Source organism: Carcharhinus amblyrhynchos, chromosome 7 (genome assembly GCF_965287045.1).
Source record: "Carcharhinus amblyrhynchos chromosome 7, sCarAmb.v2.hapA, whole genome shotgun sequence".
Classification (NCBI taxonomy): domain Eukaryota; kingdom Metazoa; phylum Chordata; class Chondrichthyes; order Carcharhiniformes; family Carcharhinidae; genus Carcharhinus; species Carcharhinus amblyrhynchos.
This window is the reverse complement of record NC_137330.1, coordinates 102,596,997-102,620,707: the sequence shown is the minus strand read 5'-3', so window position 1 is coordinate 102,620,707 and position 23,711 is coordinate 102,596,997. Positions and strand designations below refer to the sequence as shown.

The 23,711-nt window shown below is 46.7% G+C and overlaps 1 protein-coding gene across 1 annotated transcript in view; it reads left to right on the top strand.

Annotated features, from left to right (window-relative positions):
• scml4 (Scm polycomb group protein like 4) overlaps positions 1-23,711 on the top strand; it is a 124,464-nt gene that overhangs the window by 73,640 nt on the left and 27,113 nt on the right. Inside the window, exon 5 of the mRNA XM_080192859.1 lies at positions 18,947-19,135. Coding sequence (XP_080048985.1) covers positions 18,947-19,135 — 189 coding nt within the window. The remainder of the gene's footprint in view (positions 1-18,946; positions 19,136-23,711) is intronic.

The window sequence follows — 23,711 nt, the reverse complement described above, 5'->3', positions numbered from 1 at the left end:
TCATCACAGAGCAAACAATGGACTTTTCTATATTGGGACATGCACCAGGAATAGAAAATAAATAATATGGCCTGCATTTCAACTGCTCCAGATCTCTGAACTATCATAATGCCAGACTGCATAAGCCAAGCTAAAAGCTACTAATTCATATTTATTAAATACAATTACAGAACAGATGTGTTCTTGATTGGCAGTAGATATTAGGCTGCATGGTTCAAAAGTTCATATCCAGCAAGAAGTCTGTGCATATGTTTAAGATTAATTTCAAAATATGAAGCTGTAACGAAGCAGTTAGCAAGACATTTATTGCAACAGAATGATTTCATTATTGGCATTATAAAAATATTAACACATATACATTGTCATGAATGCCCACAATACATCAGTGACTTGCAAAATGCATGGCATGAGTTAAAGTAGCAAATATGTTCAGATTTATATAAAGTATTAAGGATCTATTTTCCCCCTGTAGTGCTGCTAGCTTGGATATTACAGAGTTTCCAAGGTGGGCATGCTTTGGTCTTGAACAACACTGCCTGGTTAATAAAAGCACAAGATGCCACCTTGGTAAAGGAGTTTAAGCATGTGGAAGTTTAAGCAGGGTGGAAGGGTCAATTACTAGGGGGCATAGGTTTAAGGTGGAAGGGCCAAGGTTTAAAGGAGATGTACAAGGCAAGTTTTTTACACAGGCAGTGGTGGGTGCCTGGAACTCACTGCCGGGGGAGGTAGTGGAAGCAGACATGATAGTGACTTTTAAGAGGCATCTTGACAAATTCATGAATAGGATGGGAATAGAGGTGTATGGTTCCTGGAAGGGTAGGGAGTTTTAGTTCAGTTGAACAGCATAGTTGGTGCAGGTTTGGAGGGCTGAATGGCCTGTTCCTGTGTTGTAATTTTCTTTGTTCTTTGTATGTGCTACAAAAGGCTCCCCGAGGATGATTAAGCCTCCAATTAGCAATTAAATTGGCTCCTAATGCTCATTGAAAAGACTGCATGACATTTTGCTCACAACCACTGCAACTAAAAGTTTATTTATTAGTCACAAGTAGCCTTACATTAACACTGCATTGAAGTTACTGTGAAAATCCCCTAGCCACCACACTCCGGTGCCTATTTGAGTACACTGAGGGAGAATTTATCATGGACAATGCACCTAACCAGCACGTCTTTCAAACTGTGGGAGGAAACTGGAGCAGTCAGAGGAAACCCACACAGACATAGGGGAGAGTGTGCAGGTTCCACACAGACAGTGACCCAAGCTGGGAATTGATACCAGGTCCCTCATGCTGTGAGGCAGCGGCGCTAATCACTGTGCCATCCCTCTTAACAGCAACCCCTCCTATCAGCAACCACTGAATAGAAGTAAAGAAATCACTGGTGAAAATTGCGATTGCCTCTTACAGCCAGATTGACTGTCACTGTTGGCTTGGTGCTGGAGGTTGACTGAAAACATTGCGTTTGAAGAGATTTTAAGGAGTTTAGAAGGATGAAAATGAGTAGAGAGGTGGAGAATTGTTGGAAGTTCATCCTAAGCAGCCTCATGTTTGGTGAATGGCTGCTGAGAATCTGGAGGTGGCAATTCCGATATTCTCCTGTGATGCCCTTGCAAAACTTTGGGCAGTGATCGCCCTGCCTCAGACTGCACCATCTCAGCCTGGGCTTAATCAGTCTGGGTCAACAGATGGACAGCCAACTGCAAGCCAGTGGCGGAGTGCAGGGGAGGAAGCAGGAATGTTGACATCCAGAAAGAAGCCAGTAGGTTTTTGAATCGTGATTCCAAACACACTACCGTGTTTAACCAGCAACTATCGTGTTTAACCAGCAACTACCTTGTTTAACCAGCACCATGATTTGATGGAGAACAAATATCAGCTTAAACAATTTACAAGTTTCTCTCACTAGCAGCTGCCTGGCAATGTGAACCCAGAGACCTGCGTTTGACTCCCGGCTTTGTTAACTGTCTGTGCAGAGTCTGCATGATCTCCCTGAGTCTGCGTGGGTTTCCTCTGGGTGCTTTGGTTTCCTCCACAGTCCAAAGATGTGCAAGTTAGGTGCATTGTCCATGCTAACTTCTCCCTCAGTCTACCCAAACAGGTGCCTGAGTGTGGGGACTAGGGGATTTTCACGGTAACATCATTGCAATGTGAATGTAAGCCTACTTGTGACCAATAAATAAACTTTACTTTAGCTATCTTTTCTCAGAACAGAAAGCCCAGTGGTTTAGGTTGGAGGATAAGATGATGAAGCAGCATTTGAAGAGGCATTGCTCTACAAGATGCAACACTGCCTAAGGAATTTGCAGAAATCACATTTCCTGTGAAAAGCTAAGTGAGGACTTCTGTGTCAGAGTGATGTGCTGCTTCACCAAATGCTCTATAGGGGAGCTGTGTCCGATATTAATGGCAGATCTGCAGCCGAAACTAACCACCTGGTCAGTTCAGCTTGTAAACCCCAGTGGGTCGTGGAAGCTCAGTCATTGATTGTATACAAATCTAAGACAAGCTGAGCTTTATGACTCTAGAAAAGCAAGGGATAGGGGGGGATTGGGTGGGAAAATGGAATTGATGTCAAGAGTGAGTAATAATCATACTGATGACAGATAAGGCTCAACAGCCCGAATGATCTACTCAGGTCCCTATTCCTTATGTTCTTATGAAGCCAATAGTAAATGCAATGGATGTAATTTTAGCTAACTTATAATCATATCAAACCCTAGGCTACATTTTCCTGGAGATTCCCTCCCTGCTACCACCCCCCACCTCCCTACCCCATCCCTGAAAGGCACATGTTCTCTAAAGCACCTCATTTTGTGTAATTTCTGGTAATCTGGGAGCTTTGACCTCACGCTCTTTTTAATCACACTCAATCTCCTTGAATAACTTTTATTAATGATGCTGCCTTTCTCCTTGTATGAGTTTGCCAGTAAAAATAAGAGTGCAGGTGACAGTTATTAGCCAGAGTACTTGATTAGGAATGAAACTGGAACCCATTATTTAATAAAGGGAGCCAGATTTGATAAATGCGGCAAGAGACATCTTCCACCTGGTTTTTCCAGAGAAGTCCAGCCTATCAGCTGTTGAAAAGAAGTGAAGTTACAGGCATTCACACAATGAAACCATATCATGCTGTTTGCAGAATAGGCTAGACCATGAATGCTAAATATTGACTTCTATATTGCAATATCTAATAATCATGATCTTGAACAAAATATTGAAAGACTTTTTGCTTGTCAGAATAAACAAAATATAATAGCAAGTTGCAACAATAATAACTTATTTTATAAAGAGCATTTATTGAAATGAAGTGCCCCAAGGCACTACACAGGAGCATTAGAAAACAAAATATGACACCAAGTCACATAAGGAGAAATTAGGTCAGATGTCTGAAAGTTTCATCAAAGAGGTTGATTTTAAGGACTGTGTTCAAGTGGGAAAGCAAAGTAGAGAGATATATGGAGGGAATTCCAGAGCTTGGGGCCTAACCAAATGAAGGCACGGCCACCAATGGTGGAGCTAATAAAATTGGGAATACACAAGAGGTCAGAATTAGAGGAGTACAGATACCTTGTAGGGTTGTAGAGCTTCTGTTTCACTCTCACAGGTCTCTCCTCCTCACCCCCTCCTCTCTTGATCTCACAGTGTAGATCAGGGCTTCCAAACTTGGGGGTCCTGACAACTGCACCACTCCTCCTCCACAAATTGTCACAAGTCTCTTCCCCAGCAGGATCCAGCTAGTGTGGTGGGGAGGGGGTGTAGGGATGGACAAGGTCAGTGGGGGAGGGGGTTGCAAGGCCTGGGACAGGTAGGCTCCAATGGACACACGAGGCCTGTAAAGGCAGTATCAACCACTCCCCTGCCCCCAACCACTAGCTCTACCAATGAAGGTTGCTGGGCTGCACAGTTGGTCTAGGTCACTCTTGCCATGGGTAAAATTCCAGTGGCAGTGGCAGGAGAAAAGTTAAGAAAACTAGCAAACAAGTGGCAAGGTGGCACAGTGGTTAGCACTGCTATCTCACAGTACCAGGGACCTGGGCTCAATTCCAGCCTCGGATCTCTGTGTGGAGACTGCACATTCTCCCCATGTCTGTGTGGGTTTCCTCCAATGGCCTCCTTCTGCACTGTAGGGCTTTTATGATTCTAAGCTGTGTCTCTGCTATACGTTACAGCTCAAAAGGTAGCAGTAAACTCAGTGAGATTATCCAGCAAAGTCTTTATTTTGCTCATGTTCTTAGGGCCCAATTTTACTATTAATTTGCCCCCTCCCACTTTCGGGCGTGAAGTGAGTGGCACGATCCGTGGCCAACTCCCCACTGGTTCTCCCTTTACCAAGGACCTAAAATGGCCACAATCTGTACCATGCCCAGCAATTTAAATGCATCTGTATGCATTTAAATTGATTTAATGGGCTGACGCCCAAACTTACCGGCAGTTCCCCCTTTACCACTGCATTCGCACATACCAATTCAGTACAAAAGTCTGCAAAGGTCTGATCTGGATGCTCCAGCTTCTGAGGAGCTAAGTTCAGAGCTTCCAGTGGCATTTTTCTATTTATTTTAACTGCACAAGGCGCTGATCGGAGCGGCAGTGTTTCGGGCGTGTTAAGCTCCACCCACAGGCTTCTGCAGCGCAATTCGGAATCGCTATTTTTTCTGGCAGAGTGCATATGGGGGTGCCTGAGGACAGGTCTAAAAGTTGGATCGAAACACTCCCAGATTCAGCACTTAGAATCAAAATGGTAAATTTGGGCCCTTATCTGGGTTTCTTATTGCTGGAAATTATACAGTTAATGAAGATTGGGTTCTGCAAGCTTCATATTGTTCCAGTGTTCTCCCTTTCACTCCTGAAGGCGGAGACTTTTGCTGGAATGCAACTTGGATATTGACAAATTGGATGTCTTGCCAAAATGGCCATTCTAATGCATAAGCCAACATAATTCATCCAGGTTGGACAAAAATTACTGAAACTGATCCATCCCTGCCTTTATCCAATGTCCGTACATGATGCAATCACAATTGGTAACCAAATTATTTCCCTCCCTAGCCTGAGAGATACAAAAGTCATCGTGGTCATTCAGCATTTCAGGACAAACAGTACATCCATGGGGACCCATACATCTCTCTAACTTTGATTGGAATCAATTGATCAAAGTAAGGAGTGTACTGGAGGGAAAGGGAAACTCACCTTGTGCGAGTAAACATGGAAGTTTGTACAGGAAGCAGCACCATGAGTGATATGTCTGAAGCAACTGGTTAAGGCATGAAACTTGGAGAGAATTGGCACATAGTGGTTTCCTGAGAAATGGAATGGATATTGGAAAGCTTGCAAAAATGAAGGACTAGATTTGAAAATAGTAAAGTTCATTTAAATGTGCAGTTGTGTGGTATTTCTCACGGTGATGTGTTGCACTACACTCAGTGAGTCCCAGTTGCTGTGGCAACATGAACTTTTGTACGTACGTATGCATGTTGTAGTTGGAGTTTTGGATAGTGATGGTAGGGACTCCAACATTCTTTCCTTTACATAGCTGGGTAGGAATCTGTCCTGCTCCTACAGCCTGCTGTTAGTGTGTGGGATGGATTATCAGGTTGATATTTAACCTGTTTGGTCACATTATGAACATGACTTCTGTGACCATCAAATCCTGGGGTGGGGCTGAAATGTGGAGATCCAGCACTGGACTGGGATAAACAGTAAGAAGTCTCACAACACAAGTCTCACAACCTGTTGGACTTTAACCTGGTGTTTTGAGATTTCTTACTGTGGGACTGAAACCCAGAGTTTCTGGCTCAGAGTCAGGGATACTATCCACTGTGTGATAAGACCCAACCCTAACCCTTACCAACATGACTAATAAATTCTCGACTGGAAAAGAAGTCATTGAGTGTCTTTAAGACAGCGATAGTTAGGTTCTTGATTAATGAGGGGATCACGGGCTATGAGGAAAAGGCAGGAGAATGGAGGTGAGAAAAATATTAGCCACGATTGAATGGCAAAGCAGACTTGATGGGCCAAGTAGCCTAATTCTGCTCCTATGTCTTATGGTCTAATAATGGTGGATGTAGAGGGAAAGGATCCAGGCACCAGGAGCTGATGTGCATGCACACTTGGCTCACACAGCATCCACTGGCATGTGGTTTCTGTGTAGCCAGCAGCCAGTGCCAGAACTGGTGTTTGCCGACATGTGGTGACAGCACTCGTGGCCTGCAGTCCTGTCCATTGCCGGCCCACTTTCTGCTGCATCCCCTCTCCTGAGCCCTTGGCACTCTACCACCCTTTACATTTACCGTACCACTCAGTTGCAGAGGAAACTTCCCACTACATTGTCCTGTTGCATGCTCCCAAGGAAAGAAACACCATGGGTAAGATACAGAATAAATCTGCATACTGCACATTAAAATTGTCAAAATATCTTTATACTCCCCCATTAGATCAGGAAAATGCTACATTCTAGAGTATTAGAGTCACATCTTGAAATGGTTTATTCTGAATGTTAGTTTAGGATTCATCTAAATGCATACAATAATTATCTGATACTCAATCTGCTTAGATACTATTTGTATTTAAAAAGACCAATCTTGAGTTCTTGTGAAAAGAGTATAGCTTTTTTTGCAGTCTCCACTTCAGGGTTTAAATTTTTCCCCATACACTGTGATGGAATCAACAAATTGCTAAACAGAACATTTAATGTAAAGATAACTGAAATCTCGAGTATGAAGAAATGACTATAGTCACTGTAAACCTCCCTCAGGATCCAACACCTTGCTCTCTAACCCAGCAGAACCACTGCTTTCATCTTTCTGTCTCTGTTAAATCTGCGCCATCTGTAATATAGGCAGGGACCCGGGTTCAATTCCCATCTTGAGCCACTGTCTGTGCGGAGTCTGCACATTCTCCCTGTGTCCGTGTGGGTTTCCTTTGGGTGCTCCGGTTTCCTCCCACAGATTGAAAGACGTGCTGATTAGGTGCATTGGCCATGCTAAATTCTCCCTCAGTGTACATGAACAGGTACCAGAGTGTGGTGACTAGGGGATTTTCACAGTAACTTCATTGCAAAGTTAACGTAAGCCTACTTGTGACACTAATAAATAAACTTTAAACTTATATATTACTCCAGTTTCAGAGCACAGTGGATGTACTTATACCTCAGGAACTGCAAAGGTTCAAGAAGGTAGCTCACCACTACCTTCTCAAGGGCAATTAGCATTGGGTAATAAATGCTGGCCTAGCCAGCGATATTGGTCTGAACTGATCTTTTCTTCTAGGTAGAGCTTATTTTTGGGATGGGTTGGGGCAAGTTGTGATTGTTGACACAATATATTTTTACATTTATTTTCCATATTTTACATTATTTTATGACATGGATATGGAACATATGAAACAATTTGACTGAGACCTGCTGGAGTGGGCATGGGGCTGGGAAAATTCCCAGCATTGGGAAAACTGGCCCCAGGTATCGCAGCTTGGAATGACTCATGCCCTGACCAACACCACAAACAACAAAGGGGTGTGAATGTAGGCCAGTTCATTGCGCAAACTAGCCTCCCATCCATTGACCCTATCTACACTTCCCACTCGGAAAAGCAGCCAGCATAATGAAGGATCCCATGTAGCCTGGACATATTGTCTTCCATCTTCTTCCATCAGGAAAAAGATACAAAAATCTGAGATCACGTACCAACAACTCAAGAACAGCTTCTTTCCTGCTGTCATCAGACTTTTGAATGGAGCTGCCTCGCATTAAGTTGATCTTTCTCTACACTCTAGCTATGACTGTAACACTACATTGTGCACTCTCTACTTTCCTTCCCTATGTACTGTATGCTTTGTCTGTATAGCGAGCAAAAAACAATACTTTTCACTGTCTGCTAATGAATGTGACAATAATAAATCAAATCAAGTCAAAGAGGCCACATCTTGATACTGAGTCCCAGGATGTCACTAGACCTGAGGACGCAGTGATCTGTCACACAACAGCATGTGTGTAAACCTCCGAGTTATGTGAGCATTGTCCTCATAGGGCCGCACCCTGGCAATTTTGCATTGTGCATTTCCTTGGCATCTGGGAGAGATGTGACCCCCCTCGGTTTTGACAGAGAAGTCAATGATAATTTAGTCTCTTCATTGATACTGATGAATGCTCAGAAGATGTACTGGAGCATCACTTCCATACTTGACGTTGTCCATCTCACAAAGGTCAATCCTTGCTATGAAACCTAAGACACTGATTGCACAGTCATGTAATATAACAGTCATGTAATATCGACTGGTGCACTGTGATAGATTCCATCAAGCAACACTAAGCAACCATTCAAGAGCAAAGTAAGATCCTCATAGATAATTGGATGGATTCATTGGGATTATGCACTGACATCACATAATCATGCCTGCCTCGCGGACATTTCAACTATCACCGAGTGGAGCCAACCTCAATCACTCATGCATGGGAAGATTGGGAACTAATAAAGGAGTAATGTTCAGCCCTAAGAGTGGATACAAAACAGTGCTGCGGGGAGGCACAAAGAGCTACGGTGCTCAATAATGAATAATACTTTTATCAAAATCTCACAGTCATAAATAAAACCATTACCAAGTGCATTTGGGTGAAAAGACTCCAGTGTAGGTTGCGATAAATAATTGTAACATCCATAGAATGTTATCAGGATAATCACTGACCTTCCATGAACAATTCTCATGAGGTCACACAATGTGAGCTCAGATGCAAAGTTTACATCTGTATTGTTCAAAGTGCCTTTGTTCATGTCACTGATGGGGGACTAAAGACTGTGTTAACATTGTCTTACTTTATGAAACTGAGGGAGTAGATGGGAGCTAATTGCAAGGGTGGGAGATCATTTGGTACCTTTGAATGAATGTGGGAAATGTGTCACATCGATGAGTCATTCAATACCTGAGATTTGATGAGGGATAAAAGCAAAATATGCTCAGAATAATTCTCATTATTAACAGCAAATGAACACACCTGTCAAAACGTTTTAATTTTCCTTACCATATCACTAAATTATTGCAGCCCAACATCTGCAGCAGAGGTGGAGGCAACCTACTAATTGCTGCACCCTGACCTGCTGGAGTTGATAGATCAATGGGAAAGAGGGGATTTGGAGCGGCAGGACAACCTTGGAGACTCCAGGGTGGGAAATCCCCACAATGTCTGGCTGACGCTCCTCTCCGTTTAGATGCTTAGGAGCCCTTCTCTGTTTACCCTGCAGTGTTCACTTTAATTACTCGGCTGGCTACACTTTAATTACTCGGCAGGATACAATTTAATTACTCTGCAGTGTACGCTCCCAAATGGTTCAGAAATTGTGAAATTGGTTACTTAAAATTTTATGGAGATAAACAAAATGGAAGAGTTAGAGTAAGGTTATATTGTAGGCTAACCATCATAGTTGGGAGAATTCTTTTGTATTCACTCACACAATATGGCCATTGGCTAAAAGGCCAGTATTTGTTGCCATTCCTACACAATTGTCCTTGCTGGACCATTTCAAAGGCGGTTAAAAATCAATCACATTGCTATTTGTCTGGAGTCACCATGTAAGCCAGATCAGGTAATGAAGGAATATTTTCTCCTTAAAGGACATTAGTTATGACAATCCTGCAGTTTTATTGTCGATGTTCCTGATACCAATGTGTTCATTTCTGATCTGTTAAATTCCCAGAATTTAAGATTCCATCCTGGCTAGGTGGGATTTTGACATTTTGACTCATTTTACTGGATCAGGGATGTGTACAGTAGCAGGGATGTGTTGTTGCAATTATAGGGCCTTGGTGAGGCCATATCTAGAGTATTGTGTGCAGTTTTGAGTAAGGATTTCCTAGGTAAGGATGTTCTTTCTCTCGAGGGAGTGCACTGAAGGTTTACCAGGCTGGTTTCGGGGATGGCAAGACTGATATATGAGGAGAGGTTGACTAGGTTAGGATTGTTTATGCTGGAGTTCCGATGAATGAGGGGGGATCTCAGAGACTTATAAAATTTTAACAGGACTAGACAGGATAGATGCAGGATGGATATTTCTGATGGTGAGGGAGTCCAGAACCAGAGGTCGCAGTCTGAGGATACGGGATAGGCTATTTAGGATGGAGGTGAGGAGACATTTCTTCAAAGAGTGGTGAGCCTGTGGAATTCATTACCACAGGAGGTAGTCGATGCCAAAACATTGAATGTATTCAAGAGATGGCTCGATATAGCACTATGGGTGAATGCGATCAAAAGTTATAGGGAGAAAGCAGGATTAGGCTATTGAGTTGAACCATGATCGCAATGAATGGTGGAGCAGGCTTGAAGGGCCAAATGGCCTCCTCCTTCTCCTATCTTCTGTTTCTATTATTGGTCTAGGTCTGCTGGATTACTAATCCAGTACCATAACCACTATGTTAACATACTCCATTATGGAAACAACAATGAAGAAGTACATTTAAAATGCCATGTTGTGATCTCATTATACATTTGAATAGAAAGAAACAGTGTTATTAACTGTACCAACAGTAAGAACTTCAACTGATTTGTGACTCTACATTAACATAATTCACAATGCATCATCTTATTTGATGTTAGCAACTGAGTGAATGAAACATTAGATAAACTAAGCAAGTGGAAGACACTTTTTGAGAGCCCCTCACCATCACACCCTTTATGAAATTCATACTGCATTTTCAATTTGGTTCAAGGGCTAGAGCTTTATTACTAACCCAACAATCCATATTTTATAACCAGCAGACATCATTAGGAAAGACTCCCAAATCTCACATTTTGATTATGTCCTTATATCTTGTAAATTAAATCTTCCTAATCCTGTGAGATGGGTTTGGCTTGGCTACTGTGTGAAATGTATAGTTACTTAAAAAAAAAGTCAACTTGATCAGAAACCAAAAGACTATAAGACACAAGAGCAGAAGTAGGCCATTCAGCCCATCAAGTATGCTCAGACATTCAGTGAGATCATGACTGATCTGATGTGATAGTACTTTCCCACATTATCCCTTGATTCCCTTAAAAATCTGTGTATCTCAGCCTTGAACATACTTATCGACCCAGTCTCTACAACCCTCTGTAGTAAAGAATTCCACAGATTCACTGTCCTTTGAGAGAAGAAATTCCTCCTCATCTCTGTTTTAAATGGGTGATCCCTTACTCTGCAATTATACCCTTTGGTCCTAGATGCTCCCACAGAGGGAAACGACCTCTCAGCATTTATTCTGTCAAACCCCCTGAGAATCCTATATGTCTCAATAAAGTCACCTTTCATTCTTCCAAACTTCAATGTGTACAGGCCCAACCTACTCAGCCACTCCTCACAAGTAATTCCCTCCAAAGCTGGGATCAACCTTGTGAACCTTCTCTGTACTGCTTCCACTGCCAGAATATCTTTCCTTCGCTAAGGAGACCAAAACTGTTCACAATATAACTGGTATGGTCTAACCAGTGCCTTGTATAGTTTTAGCAAGGCTTCCAAATTTTTACACTTCATTCCTTTTGAAATAAAGGCCAACGTTCCATTTGCTTTCCCTATTACCTATTGAACTTGCAGGACCCCCAGATCCCTCTGTGCTGCAGTTTTCTGCAATTTTTCTCTACGTAAGTATTTATTATTCCAACCAAAGTGCATAACTTCACATTTTCATCCATTATGTTTGTTCCATCTGCAAAGTTTTTGCCCACTCATATAACTTGCCTATATCCCTCTGTTGGCTCTTTGTGTCATCCTCATCACTTGCCTTCCCGTCTAGGTTTGTGTCATCCATAAACTTGGTAATAGTACATTCATTCCACTTTCAAAGAGCAATGGATCTGTACCCCTAGATCTCTTTGTTCTGCAACTCAACACAAAGGGTGGTGAGTGTCTGGAACGAGTTGCCAGAGACAGTAATAGAGATTGGTATAATTTTGTCTTTTAAAAAGCATTTGGACAGTTAACATGGAAAAGAGAGATATGGGCCAAACGTGGGCAATTGGGATTAGCATAATGGTAAAAATTGGGCGGCATGGACAAGTTGGGCTGAAGGGCCTGTTTCCATGCTGTAAACTTCTATGACTTCCCTTGTCTAACTCATTAATATATAGGGTTGCATGCTGGCACAGTGCTTAGCACTGCTACCTCACAGATTCAATTCCAGCGTCAGGTCACTGTGTGGGGTCTGCACGTTCTCCTCGTGGTCAGGAAGGCGAATGGGATGCTGGCCTTCATAGCGAGGGGGATTGAATATAAAAGTAGGGAGGCCTTGCTGCAGCTGTATAGGGCATTGGTGAGGCTGCAGCTGGAGTACTGTGTGCAGTTTTGGGCGCCGCACCTGCACAAAGATATTTTGGCCTTGGAGGGAGTGCAGAGGAGGTTTACTAGGCTGATACCGGAGTTGAGGGGGTTGAGCTATGAGGAGAGGCTGAATAAACTAGGCTTGTACTCGTTAGAGTTTAGAAGAATGAGGGGAGATATCATTGAGACGTATAAGATGATGAATGGGATGGATAGGATAGAGGTGGAAAGACTCTTCCTGCTCAAAAAAGACAGTAGGACTAGGGGGCACAGCCTCAAGATAAAAGGGGGGCGGTTTAGAACGGAGTTGAGGAGGAACTTCTTCACTCAAAGGGTGGTGAATCTCTGGAATTCTCTGCCCGTTGAAGTGGTGGAGGCTGCCTCGCTAAATATTTTTAAGACGCGGGTTGATGGGTTCTTGATAAGAGAGGGGATTAAGGGTTATGGGGAGAGGGCGGGAAAGTGGAACTGAGCAGCGACAGATCAGCCATGATCTTATTGAATGGCGGGGCAGGCTCGAAGGGCTAGATGGCCTACTCCTGCTCCTATTTCTTATGTTCTTATGTTCTTATGTATCTGCCTGGGTTTCCTCAAGATGTTCTGGTTTCTTCCCACAGTCCAAAGGTGTACAGATTAGGTGATTGGCCATAGTAAATTGCCCTTTAGTGTCAGGGGAATTAGGAGGGTAAACACGTGCGGTTATGGGGATAGGGCCTGGGTGGGATTGTTGTTGGCGCAGGCTAGATGGGCCAAATCACTCCTTCTGCACTGCAGGGATTCTATATTGTAAATAGCTGTGGCTCCAGCACAATCACTGAGGCATTCCACTAGTTACAGGTTACCATCCTGAAAATGCCCCTCTTATCCCAACTCATTGGGCGGAACTTTATGGATTATCACAGCTGATTTGTGGTGGGCAAATGGCGTAAAATTGGGCATGATGCGACTGGCAGGAATGGCACCTGTTTCCAAGCCCATTCCCATTTTACCAATAAAAAATTTGGAATGATTGGGAGCCGCCCAAAATGGGCGAAATGTCAATTTGTATTGTTTTGCATTCATCACAATGTCATTAGCGAGCTTCACTCCCAATCGTCCCAGCTCACCTCCCTTAACCACCTCATTCGCTGCAGCTGGATTGGTCAGGAAAACACCTCATGTATAAAAGTCACATTCAGGTGCTTGAACAGACAGGGTGAGTGAGGAGGTAAGTCTCTGCTTTCAAACTGTTCCATGCTGCTCAGAGGAGGTTGTTTCATGGTGGCCAAGTTGTGGTTTGGGTTTGGGAGGTGGCATGTGAGTGGGTTGGGGGGGGGCACGGAATGGGGGGCTGCTGTTGTTCATGGGTCTGACTTCAAACTCTCAGAAGGGACCCAGCCCAGAGCTCTGACCTCCTGTCTTAGTGCTGACTTTGGGTCCTAGTGCTGGCAGCAGCAAACACTGTTGCAGGTGGGGATGGGCTGGAAACTCTCTGAAGTGGCGGTGCTGAAACCTCAGGACCTGTTAAGCAGTGCTGTCTGTGACCACTGCTGCATGGGTTCTGGGTGTGTGTTGGTGAGTGTGGGGGACAATGGGTGGGGTTGTGTTGCCATTCTGGGATTTGTGGGGGGAGATATGAGGACTGTGTGTTCTTAGGATCAGTGGTGGGTATGGGAAGAGTGTGTTGCTGGGGGTCTGTTGGGGGAATATGGGGAATGAATGTTACCGGGAGTCTGTTTGGGGGGTTATGGGGAGTGTGTGTCTCTTGGGGTCTGTGGGGGGGATGGAGGTGTGTGTTAGTGGAGGTCTGTGGGAGGGTATGGAGAGTGTGTGTTGCTGGGGGCCTGTGGGGATGTATGGGGAGTGTGTGTCGCTTGGGGTCTGTGGGGGGGAATGGAGGTGTGTGTTAGTGGAGCTCTGTGGGGGGTTATCAGAAGTATATGTTGCTGGGGGTCTGTGGAGGGGGTATTGGGAGTGTGTGTTGCTGGGGGTCTGTGGAGGGGGTATTGGGAGTGTGTGTTGCTGGGGGTCTGTTTGGGGGGGTATGGAAGATTCATGAACAGAAAGAGCTTCCACTCAATAAATGTACAATTGGTGTGTGACCATCAGCTAAACAAAGCATCTGCACCAAACATGTCTGCACCGGCAACATGCATAACAGCTTTAGATTGAAGAGTTCTGATGTCCTGGAGATCTTTGAGGAGGAGGGCAGGATGCAGGGATGGCTCATGGGGGACATGGGGTACCCGCTTCGGACTTTGCTGCTGATGCCTGTGTGGAGGCCTGAGACTGATGCGGAGACTCGATATAATAAAGCCCACATTGCCACCCGTTCAATAGTGGAGTGGTGCATAGGGCTCTTCAAGAGGTGGCTCAGGTGCCTGGACGCACTGGCAGGGCCCTACAATATAGCCCTGATAACGCGGTGTGCTGTGCCCTACACAACCTGGCGGAGCAGCGAGGAGACCTTTCTGAGGAGGATGACACGGAGGCTGATCAGCCAGGGGGTCACCCAGCAGGAGGAGGAGGAGGACAAGCAAAAACACCCAGGCGCTGGGGGGCTGGCAGCAGCAAGGATCAGGCACGCGGGGGCAGTGAGTGAGGCCCTGATCACCATGCGCTTTGATCACTCGGGGCCTGTGATTCCACACGTGGGTGCCATTTCCTCCCCCACTCCTTGAAGTCCTACAGTCTCCTGCAGCATTGTAACAGCAGGGTGGTGGGCCTGAGTACACTGTGTTAGTGAGTCGCTGTGGCAGGCAGGAAGGAGATGAAGACTCACTATGCGCCATTGTGATGATGCTCTGTTGCAAACTAGTCTGACTCCTGCCTGAACTCCGCATGCACACTGGCACCCGGGCCCACACCCTAGGTGGCGGGTAAGGGAGCACTAAGCCCCCGTGCAGGGCTCGGGGGGAGGGGGGGTAGAATCTCTCATGGGTCTTGGGGATGCCATGGCGGATGCTGGAAGTTGCTGTCAATGCATAACACCCAATGTAGCCAGTGAATTATTTGAATGCCTTGATTTTCTGAGCAGCAGTGCATTGAGGGGCCTCCCCCACTGGCATCTGGTGACTGTTGGGGTATGTACATTCCTGTTGGAGGGTAATCAGAGACAAGTTAGTCACAGGTGTGGGGTGCCGATAATAGTTCTTTCAAAACAAGTGATAATATAAAAAGATGTGAATGTGATTCTTTAAAGTGGCTAAATATACTATCCACCAAGTGTTGCCCTTAACCTGTGTATCTTGGTGCTGCTACAACTTCTTAACCTTACGCAGCTTACCATTAGGTCTTGGTGTCTTGTCAGATGTACATTGGATTTGGAGGTGGCCAGCTGCTTATCGCACCCCATGGCCTATGATGCCTTTGGCAATCATCCTCTGGAGACCCTGGCTGGACTCCAGGTGTCAGAGACATATCCACCCTCTTCATTCCATTGACCCTGAGATGCCCCGGTGTCAGGAACAGGGGAGTCAGAAGGTGTAGCCACAGCTGCAGTCTCCAGGCTGAAGGCCCCGGCATGGGTTTGAGCCCTTCCTCTTCCCTTGGGGTTTCTGTGGGCCCCTAGATCACTCCATGGCATGGCAGTGCTTCTGCATTGACCTCCATCATTACCTGACCCTGTCAGTCCTGGAGGACCACCTGTGTTCTCGACATGGTGGTCGAGCCTTCTGCGAATGGGCCAGGAAATGGCAAATGGAATTTAATGTTGGCAAGTGTGAGGTGGTCCACTTTGGTAGGAAGAATGGTAGGAAGGACTATTACTTACGTGGCGAAAAACTGCAGCAGGCGACGGTGCAGAGGGACCTCGGGGTCCTTGTGCATGAGTCGCAAAAACCCAGCTTGCAGGTGCAGCAGGTGGTCAGGAAGGCGAATGGGATGCTGGCCTTCATAGCGAGGGGGATTGAATATAAAAGTAGGGAGGTCTTGCTGCAGCTGTATAGGGCATTGGTGAGGCCGCAGCTGGAGTACTGTGTGCAGTTTTGGGCGCCGCACCTGCGCAAGGATATTTTGGCCCTGGAGGGAGTGCAGAGGAGGTTTACTAGGCTGATACCGGAGTTGAGGGGATTGAGCTATGAGGAGAGGTTGAATAAACTAGGCTTGTACTCGTTAGAGTTTAGAAGAATGAGGGGAGATCTCATTGAGACGTATAAGATGATGAATGGGATGGATAGGATAGAGGTGGAGAGACTCTTCCCACTCAAAAAAGACAGTAGGACTAGGGGGCACAGCCTCAAGATAAAGGGGAGGCGGTTTAGAACGGAGTTGAGGAGGAACTTCTTCACTCAAAGGGTGGTGAATCTCTGGAATTCTCTGCCCGTTGAGGTGGTGGAGGCTGCCTCGCTAAATATTTTTAAGAAGCGGGTTGATGGGTTTTTGATAAGAGAGGGGATTAAGGGTTATGGGGAGAGGGCGGGAAAGTGGAACTGAGCCACAACAGATCAGCCATGATCTTATTGAATGGCGGGGCAGGCTTGAAGGGCTAGATGGCCTACTCCTGCTCCTATTTCTTATGTTCTTATGTTCTTATGAAGGCCCTCTGAGTCGGAGGCCACCTGTCAATGGCAGCAGCAAGTGCCCTCCGAGACTGGGTCCTGCTCAACAGCCCCTCAGCCGTGACCCTCTGTGACTGGGCCACATTCTCATAGGCTGTTGCCATAGCCAACTGTGTCTCAGCGCTGTCCCGCTAGGTCTCCTGCAAGCTCTCAAGCCTCTCAGCCATGGGCCACATAAGCTCTCAAAGCCCTCAGTTGAGGCCCTCCGCTGTGGCCTGCTGTGACTCAGCCATCGCTTGAAGCTCGCCACTCATGGTGAGGATCCCCTGCCCCCAGGCTTTCCACCGTGGATGCCACCTTTGCAGTGTTGGCCTGGGGACTACGCTGGTCCGCCAGAGAGCTTTGGGTCTCCTCCCAACAGCCTCGCAGTTGGTCCAGTGTGGCCATCAGCCCCGCCTGCATTCCCTGCCTCTGTTGCTACATCTCCAGCAGTTGAGGATGAAGTAGTGGCAGAGGTCCAGCATGTAGCCTGGGGCCAGCTGAGTCCTTGCCTCCAGCAGGCCTCCGCATGTCAGAGGCCTCGAACGTTCCCTTACCCACCTAATGTACATTAACAGCTGTGTTGTGCGTACCAGAGAGTGACCCTCGCCACCAGATGGACACACAGATGTGAGAGCCTCTGGGATGGTCAGTTGCGTGGTGGAAGCTGATACAAAACTGGTGCTCCTGCGAGCGGTCTTCTGAGCTGTTGGGGCAGGATGGGTGGGAGCAGCAGTGGGGGCCGTGATGCCAAATGGCCCAGGCACATCGGGATCCCTTCCTGCAACATCGGACACAAGGTTAAATGCAAGGGAGTGAGAGGAATCTGGGCTGCGTGCAACTTACTTGAGATTTCCCCAAGTGAAGGATTGGCAGGTGCTCACTGCTATGCTTCAGCCCAGCCATGCTGTCACTAGTGGTCCACATCCCCTCCTCTCCCACAAGCTCCAGCGCCCGCTGCTCAAAGGGGTGAGGACCTGGATCTCAGGCATACCACCCTCTCCCGGAAATTATGGGTATTCTTCTCTTGTGGGGACAGAGGGAGGCATATAAATTCTGATGGCGCGAGTCCAGCAGGGTTTCAGGAGGTGGCCCTCAGAGGGCAACGGTTGTGATACTCTTGGTGGGAGTGTGTGGGGAGGTGCTTGGGGGTCAGGGGCTGAAAGTATGCAGGTGCTGGGAGTGGGGGTACCTGGGGGTTAAGATGCTCGATAAGGTTAAACATTCACCCTTGCTGACGGATTAGGTCAATCAGGTTTTTGCGGCACTGCTTCCTGGTTCTCCAGGCTTTCCATCCCTTCCCCTGGGACAGTGTGCTGCTGGGGGGAGAGGGTGTCCCACCGTCCCTTCCCATCAGATCAGCATCTGAAAATCCTGGAGGCCATTTCTTCCTGCACTGCCTACCTGTCTGTCCATCCCTGGGGTTTTTACGGAGCTGTCTTTTATTAGTGCAGATCAGATGCAGATAGTTTGGGCGAGTCACGCACTCATGGATGGGAAACCAAGTCAGCACTTGCAGGCGCGCTGATGGCGGTGGTGGGGGGTTGGTGGGGGGGGGGGAGAGTGGGATTTGTGCCTCTGTAATGATTGGGGGCAGGGGGAGAGAGAGGGTGATACCAGTCAGCCAGCGGGGTCACAGAGAGGGATGAAGGGGCCTCTGCAAGAGGGTCCAGGAGGGTGGTAAGTAATCTGGGGAGGTCTCCAATGCAGGTGGGGGAAAGGAGGAGACTGTATCTGGTCTGGGGAGCTGTTTTATTTTGCTTTTTCTGCGCATGCACAGTTTGTGGCTTAACCTGAGCCGCTGGCTGTCTGGTAAATTAGGTCCTGCCCACTGCCTCTGGCAGCTGGAAATGGTCTGGCCCGTATTTTCAAACACTGAGTACCTTTGACTGGGGGTGAAAACTCACCCAAAAAAACAGATCAGGGACTCTTCCGTTTTCATGCTCACTGGATACTTAGAAAAAGTCTCGTAAAGTTCTGCACTTTGTCTTCCATTAGTTCGTCAATCCTCTATCCATGCCAATATATGACCCCCAACACATGGGGATATGAAAGTAGATAAATCCTGTTCTTTTTGGGAAGTGGCTGGTCTTTCACCTTTGTGATCTGGTTTGGAACCCAGTCTCAACTGATGGTTTTGAAAATCTCTTGGTTCCAGCTACGTTTGATGGAGAACAGCACACGCTGAGTCTGCCGGCCGTCAACAGTATCGTCTTCATCCTGCGCTTCCTGGAGAACCTCTGCCACAGTTTGCACTGTGATAATCTGTTCAGCAGCCAGCCATTCACTGTGTACAATGCGACTTCTCAGACCCCTGTGGAATATGAAAATGGGAGAATACAGGCAGGTAAATGGAACTGACCCATCTATCCACTATTATTCATAATTGCTTTTTAAGGCATTTCTCTGTGTTGTTTAAAAAGTTTTAAAAAATGATCCCTGCCAGATTAACATTTGGATGAAGCATTAATAGAGGAATGTCTTGGAATGTACTGTTCTCTGACTTGTAATCAATCCTGTCCAATGTTCTTGCCACTTTCACAGTGCTTAGTTTCTGTGGCTTGAGCATTTTTGTTGTTTTTTTAAATGCAGATAATGAGAGTGATGCTCAGTAATTTAATTTATTAAATGAGAAAGTTTAAAATTAAACAGTGCTGTGGAACTGAGTGATGAACACCAGAAGAATACTAGTTGGATACATATTCTGTGGCCCAGCAAAGAGTGACTTTATCACTGCCCAGAGATTGGTGTGTATATTTTTTTTAATATGTTCGGTGCCAGCAGGACTGCTGGACTGCCTCAAACACTCATGTGAACATGTTGGGCTGATTCTCCCATCACGACCCGCAACTTTTCTGGTGGGTCCGATCCGGAGAATCGTGTACTGGCCATTTCGCAGGATACACACATGCGTTGGGAATGCATGTGCGTCTCCCAGAGCTGGAGAACGGTCACAGTTGGGACCGCGCTGGAAACCGGCGGGAAGAGAGTAAGTCATTTGAATCTTTTTAAAATGTATTTTAAATATATTTTGCATGTGATTTTCGAGCCTGGCACAGAACTTGCCGGGCCCGATAGCATCTCCCAGCCCACCAGGAGTATTTCATTCTGGCGGGGTTTAGAGTAACTCTCTATGTTCGGGGAACTAGAGGGATACCCTGCCAGAATAAAGGAGGGGGCAGCTGGGACCTCTCAGGGGATCAGGCGGTGGGCAGGGGCATGGGCACCCTGGCAGTGCCATCCTGTGCCCCCGGCACTGCCCAAGGGGCACCTTGGCACTGCCCACTGGGCATGGGACAGTGCTAACAGGGTGGGGCCTACTGTGGGCGGAAACTAGGGGCAATCAATGGGGGTGGGTGGGGGGTCCCGCTGTCACTCTGCATGGGGATCAGTCCAGAGGGAAGGTGGCGATCGGGGCAGGCAGGGGGGATCTGCCTCCCGGGGAGGGTGTCTGACCCGGAGGGGGGGGTGCGGGGGGTTGTCAGCGGGGTTGGGGGATCTGTCAGGGTGAGGGGGGGTTGTGGGGGATCGCCACTGCTGGGAATGGTGGGCTGGACATTGGGGTGCTCCAGGGGCAGGGGGGTAGTCAGAGCTGGCCTGGGAAGTGTGGTTGGAGCCGTGATCGGGCCGTGGAGGGAGATGGAGTGGCAGTACTGTGAGGGTCCTGGACTGACCAGCGATCAAGCTGTCCAGCTTGTGAATAGGCTCTGGCCCCCTGGGTTTTTAGTGAGATTCACGATTGTGACCTCTGCATTGCACGGAGTGTGGGAGATTCAGGCCTGAAGCTGCGCAAAAAACAGTCATGATCTAGAGCAGTTTCCTCACCAATTCAGCACTTTTGGGAACATTGCCCGTTATCTCTAGTTTTGTCAATCATGAAAAATAACTGCTTGAATGTTGGATGAGAGGGCTCTATATATGGCACGACAGAATACCTGGGCAACAGGCCCTCCGAACAGCAGGATCTCCAATCACCGATTGGAACTATGGCCAGTATTTTACGACTTCACTCGGGCGAGGCTGGTAAAATCCTGCTTGAGGTCACGGAGAATTCCATTGTGTGAGCATCGCCTGCCCTGATTCTGGGACGGGCAAGGCGGTAAAATTCTGGCCTACATTACCCATGCAGCTTGTGGCACTGTGCGCCTCTGCAGTGGGTAGTGACAATATGCAATCAGGAGAGACCCAGCCGCATTCCCTGAAGGGGGTTGTAGTTGTGACACGTGCAGCAGTGATTAGCATCAAGCATTCAGAAGTTTGAACCTGTGAAAGCGCAGGCCCAAGCACGGGAGGGCTGGAATTGGTGTAAATCCCAATCCCAGGTGGCTGGAACAAGGATCACATCCATGTAACCCCCCTCTACCCCATTCTATCTCCTTCGTCCCACTATGATTACTCTGCAGTGTTACACTACCCTCTCAAAGGGTCAAGAAATTGTGTAACCAATTACTTATACTTTGATGGGGAATAAACAGAATGGAAGAGTTAGAATAAGGTTATGTTGCACGGTAATCATCACATTTGGGAGATATTTACACAAAATTAGCTATGGATGTTATGAAACGCTGAAGATAGTTCAGAAGTTAGGGAGTGCTACTTTATTCAGTAAGTATGGCAGAGATAGTTGAGGATGCAGGCAAGAACTCCTTCACTCAAAATGTCAGGAAGTGATGGTTTTATTCAGTGGCAGCACTCCTGAGATAGTATCTGATTTCCTATGGGAGCTGTAGAACTTCACAGCACAGATGGAAGCTTCTTAGTCCATCATTGTTACTGCACAGCCCTCATAAAGGAGTGGGGAGAAAGAGAGAGTGTGTGAGGGGTGGGGGAAAAAGAGAGTGTGTGTGAGGAGTGGGGGAAGAGAGAGGATGTGTGTGAGGGGCGGGGGAAAAGAAAGAGTGTGTGTAGGGATGGGGTTGAAAAGAGAGTGTGAGGGGTGGGGAAAGAGGGAATGTGTGTGAGGAGTGGGGGAAGAGAGAGTGTGTGTGAGGGGCAATGGGAGAGACAATGCGTGAGGGGTAGGGGAGAGAGAATGTGTTTGAGGGTAGGGGAGAGAGTGTGTAAGAGGTAGGGGAAGAGAGCGTGTGTGTGTGAGGGGAGGGGGAAGACAAAACATGTGTGAGGAGTGGGGAAAGAAGTGTGTGGGAGGGGTAGACTTCTGTCTTCAGATCCCGGTGTTGGGGGCAGAGAGTAAATACGAAGCTGAGAACAAGATCTCACAACCTGTAAATCCTCTTCTGCAGGGGTGTGGGAAATTTGGGGGAGTGAAAACAAGAGATTAACATTAAAGCCATTAATGAAATGTGTAAAATGCGTTTGTGCTGCAATAAAAGTTTTTTCTTTTGATGCAGCTGTATGTGTTCTGGGTTCTATGAATGTACACATGATGTCTCGAGCCAGCAATACTCTCAGGGATCATCCAGGGAATGTAGGGCTAGATACTGTGAGCTGTAATACTAATGTCTTGAAGATAAAACAGTTTGGTCTAGATTTGAAGCAAGCTTGATGGATGGAGATTACTTTTGTCTTCTGACTATCAGAGACACTCGGTCAGAGAAAAAATTTATGGAGCTTTATCTGTTTGAAGAGGATCTCTGTGCTTATTCGCCTGTCAAGAGATTTATAGAATGATGCATTATCCATGATATTTTTTACACAACAATGATCTGCAAAAGGAACAGGCTTGATAGTTCAAATTGTTCCTTTTTTTTACTATTTTATTATGCTTTGGGAACTGTCATTGCTTCACATACCCAGTTAAGAAGTAACATAACTCATAACTCTAACTGATGAGTACAAGTGTCTGATAGTCCTGTACTCAAACAACATTAGGATTGAGGTTCAAGAAATAATTTTAACCATCACTACACCACACACACACACACACACACACTTTTTCACCCCTCACACACTCTCTTCCACCCCGACACACACTCCCTTTTCCCCCACCCTTCACACAGACTCGGTCTTTCCCCACCCCTCACACAAACTCTCACTTTCCCCACCCCTCAAACATGCTCTTTTCCCCCACACCTCACACATACACTCTCTCTTCCCCACCCCTCACACTCTCTCTTCCCCCACTCCTCACACACACACACACTCTCTTCCCCACCCCTTACACTCACTCCCTCTTCCCCCACCCCTCACACACACTCCCTCTTCCCCCATCCCTCACACACACTCTCTCTTCCCCCACCCCCTCTTCCCCCACCTCTCACACACATTCTCTGTTCCCCTACCCATCACACACACTCTGTCTTCTCCACCCCCCCCTCACACACAGCCACTCTTCCCCACCCCTCACATACACACTCTCTCAATGCAATGTCAGGTTCCACATGTACACTGATGACACCCCACCACTGCCTCTCTCAACCTCTCTGCTGGCTTTTATTGACATGCTGCTTCTTCAAAATCCAGTGTTGAATGAGTAAGACCTTCTTCAGTATTGGGAAGATCAAAATTGTGGTCTACCTGTCATAAACTTTGTTCCCTAGCCACCAACTCAATATCTGAGCTGATGTCTGAGCCTGAACTAGACAGTTCATAAGCTTGGATTAGCATTTAACCCTGAGATCAGCTTCTGAACCCATACTTTTTCCATCACTAATGCTGTCTACCTCCATCACCAAAACATTGTCCATCTCTACTCCTGCCTCAGCTCATCCATTGCTGAAACTCTCATCCATCTATGCCTTTGTTACCTATAGACCTGACTATTCTAGCTGGTCCTACATACTCTACCTTCTGTAAACTTCAACTCTGCTGCCCATGTCCTAAGTCTCACCACATCTTTTTCACCTCTCTGCTGTCCTCACCACATTAGCTTCTGGTCAGGCAATGCCTCTTTATAAAATGCTCATCCTTGTTTTCAAATTTGCCCATGTCCTCGCCCGTCTCTGGTATGATATCCACCCAAG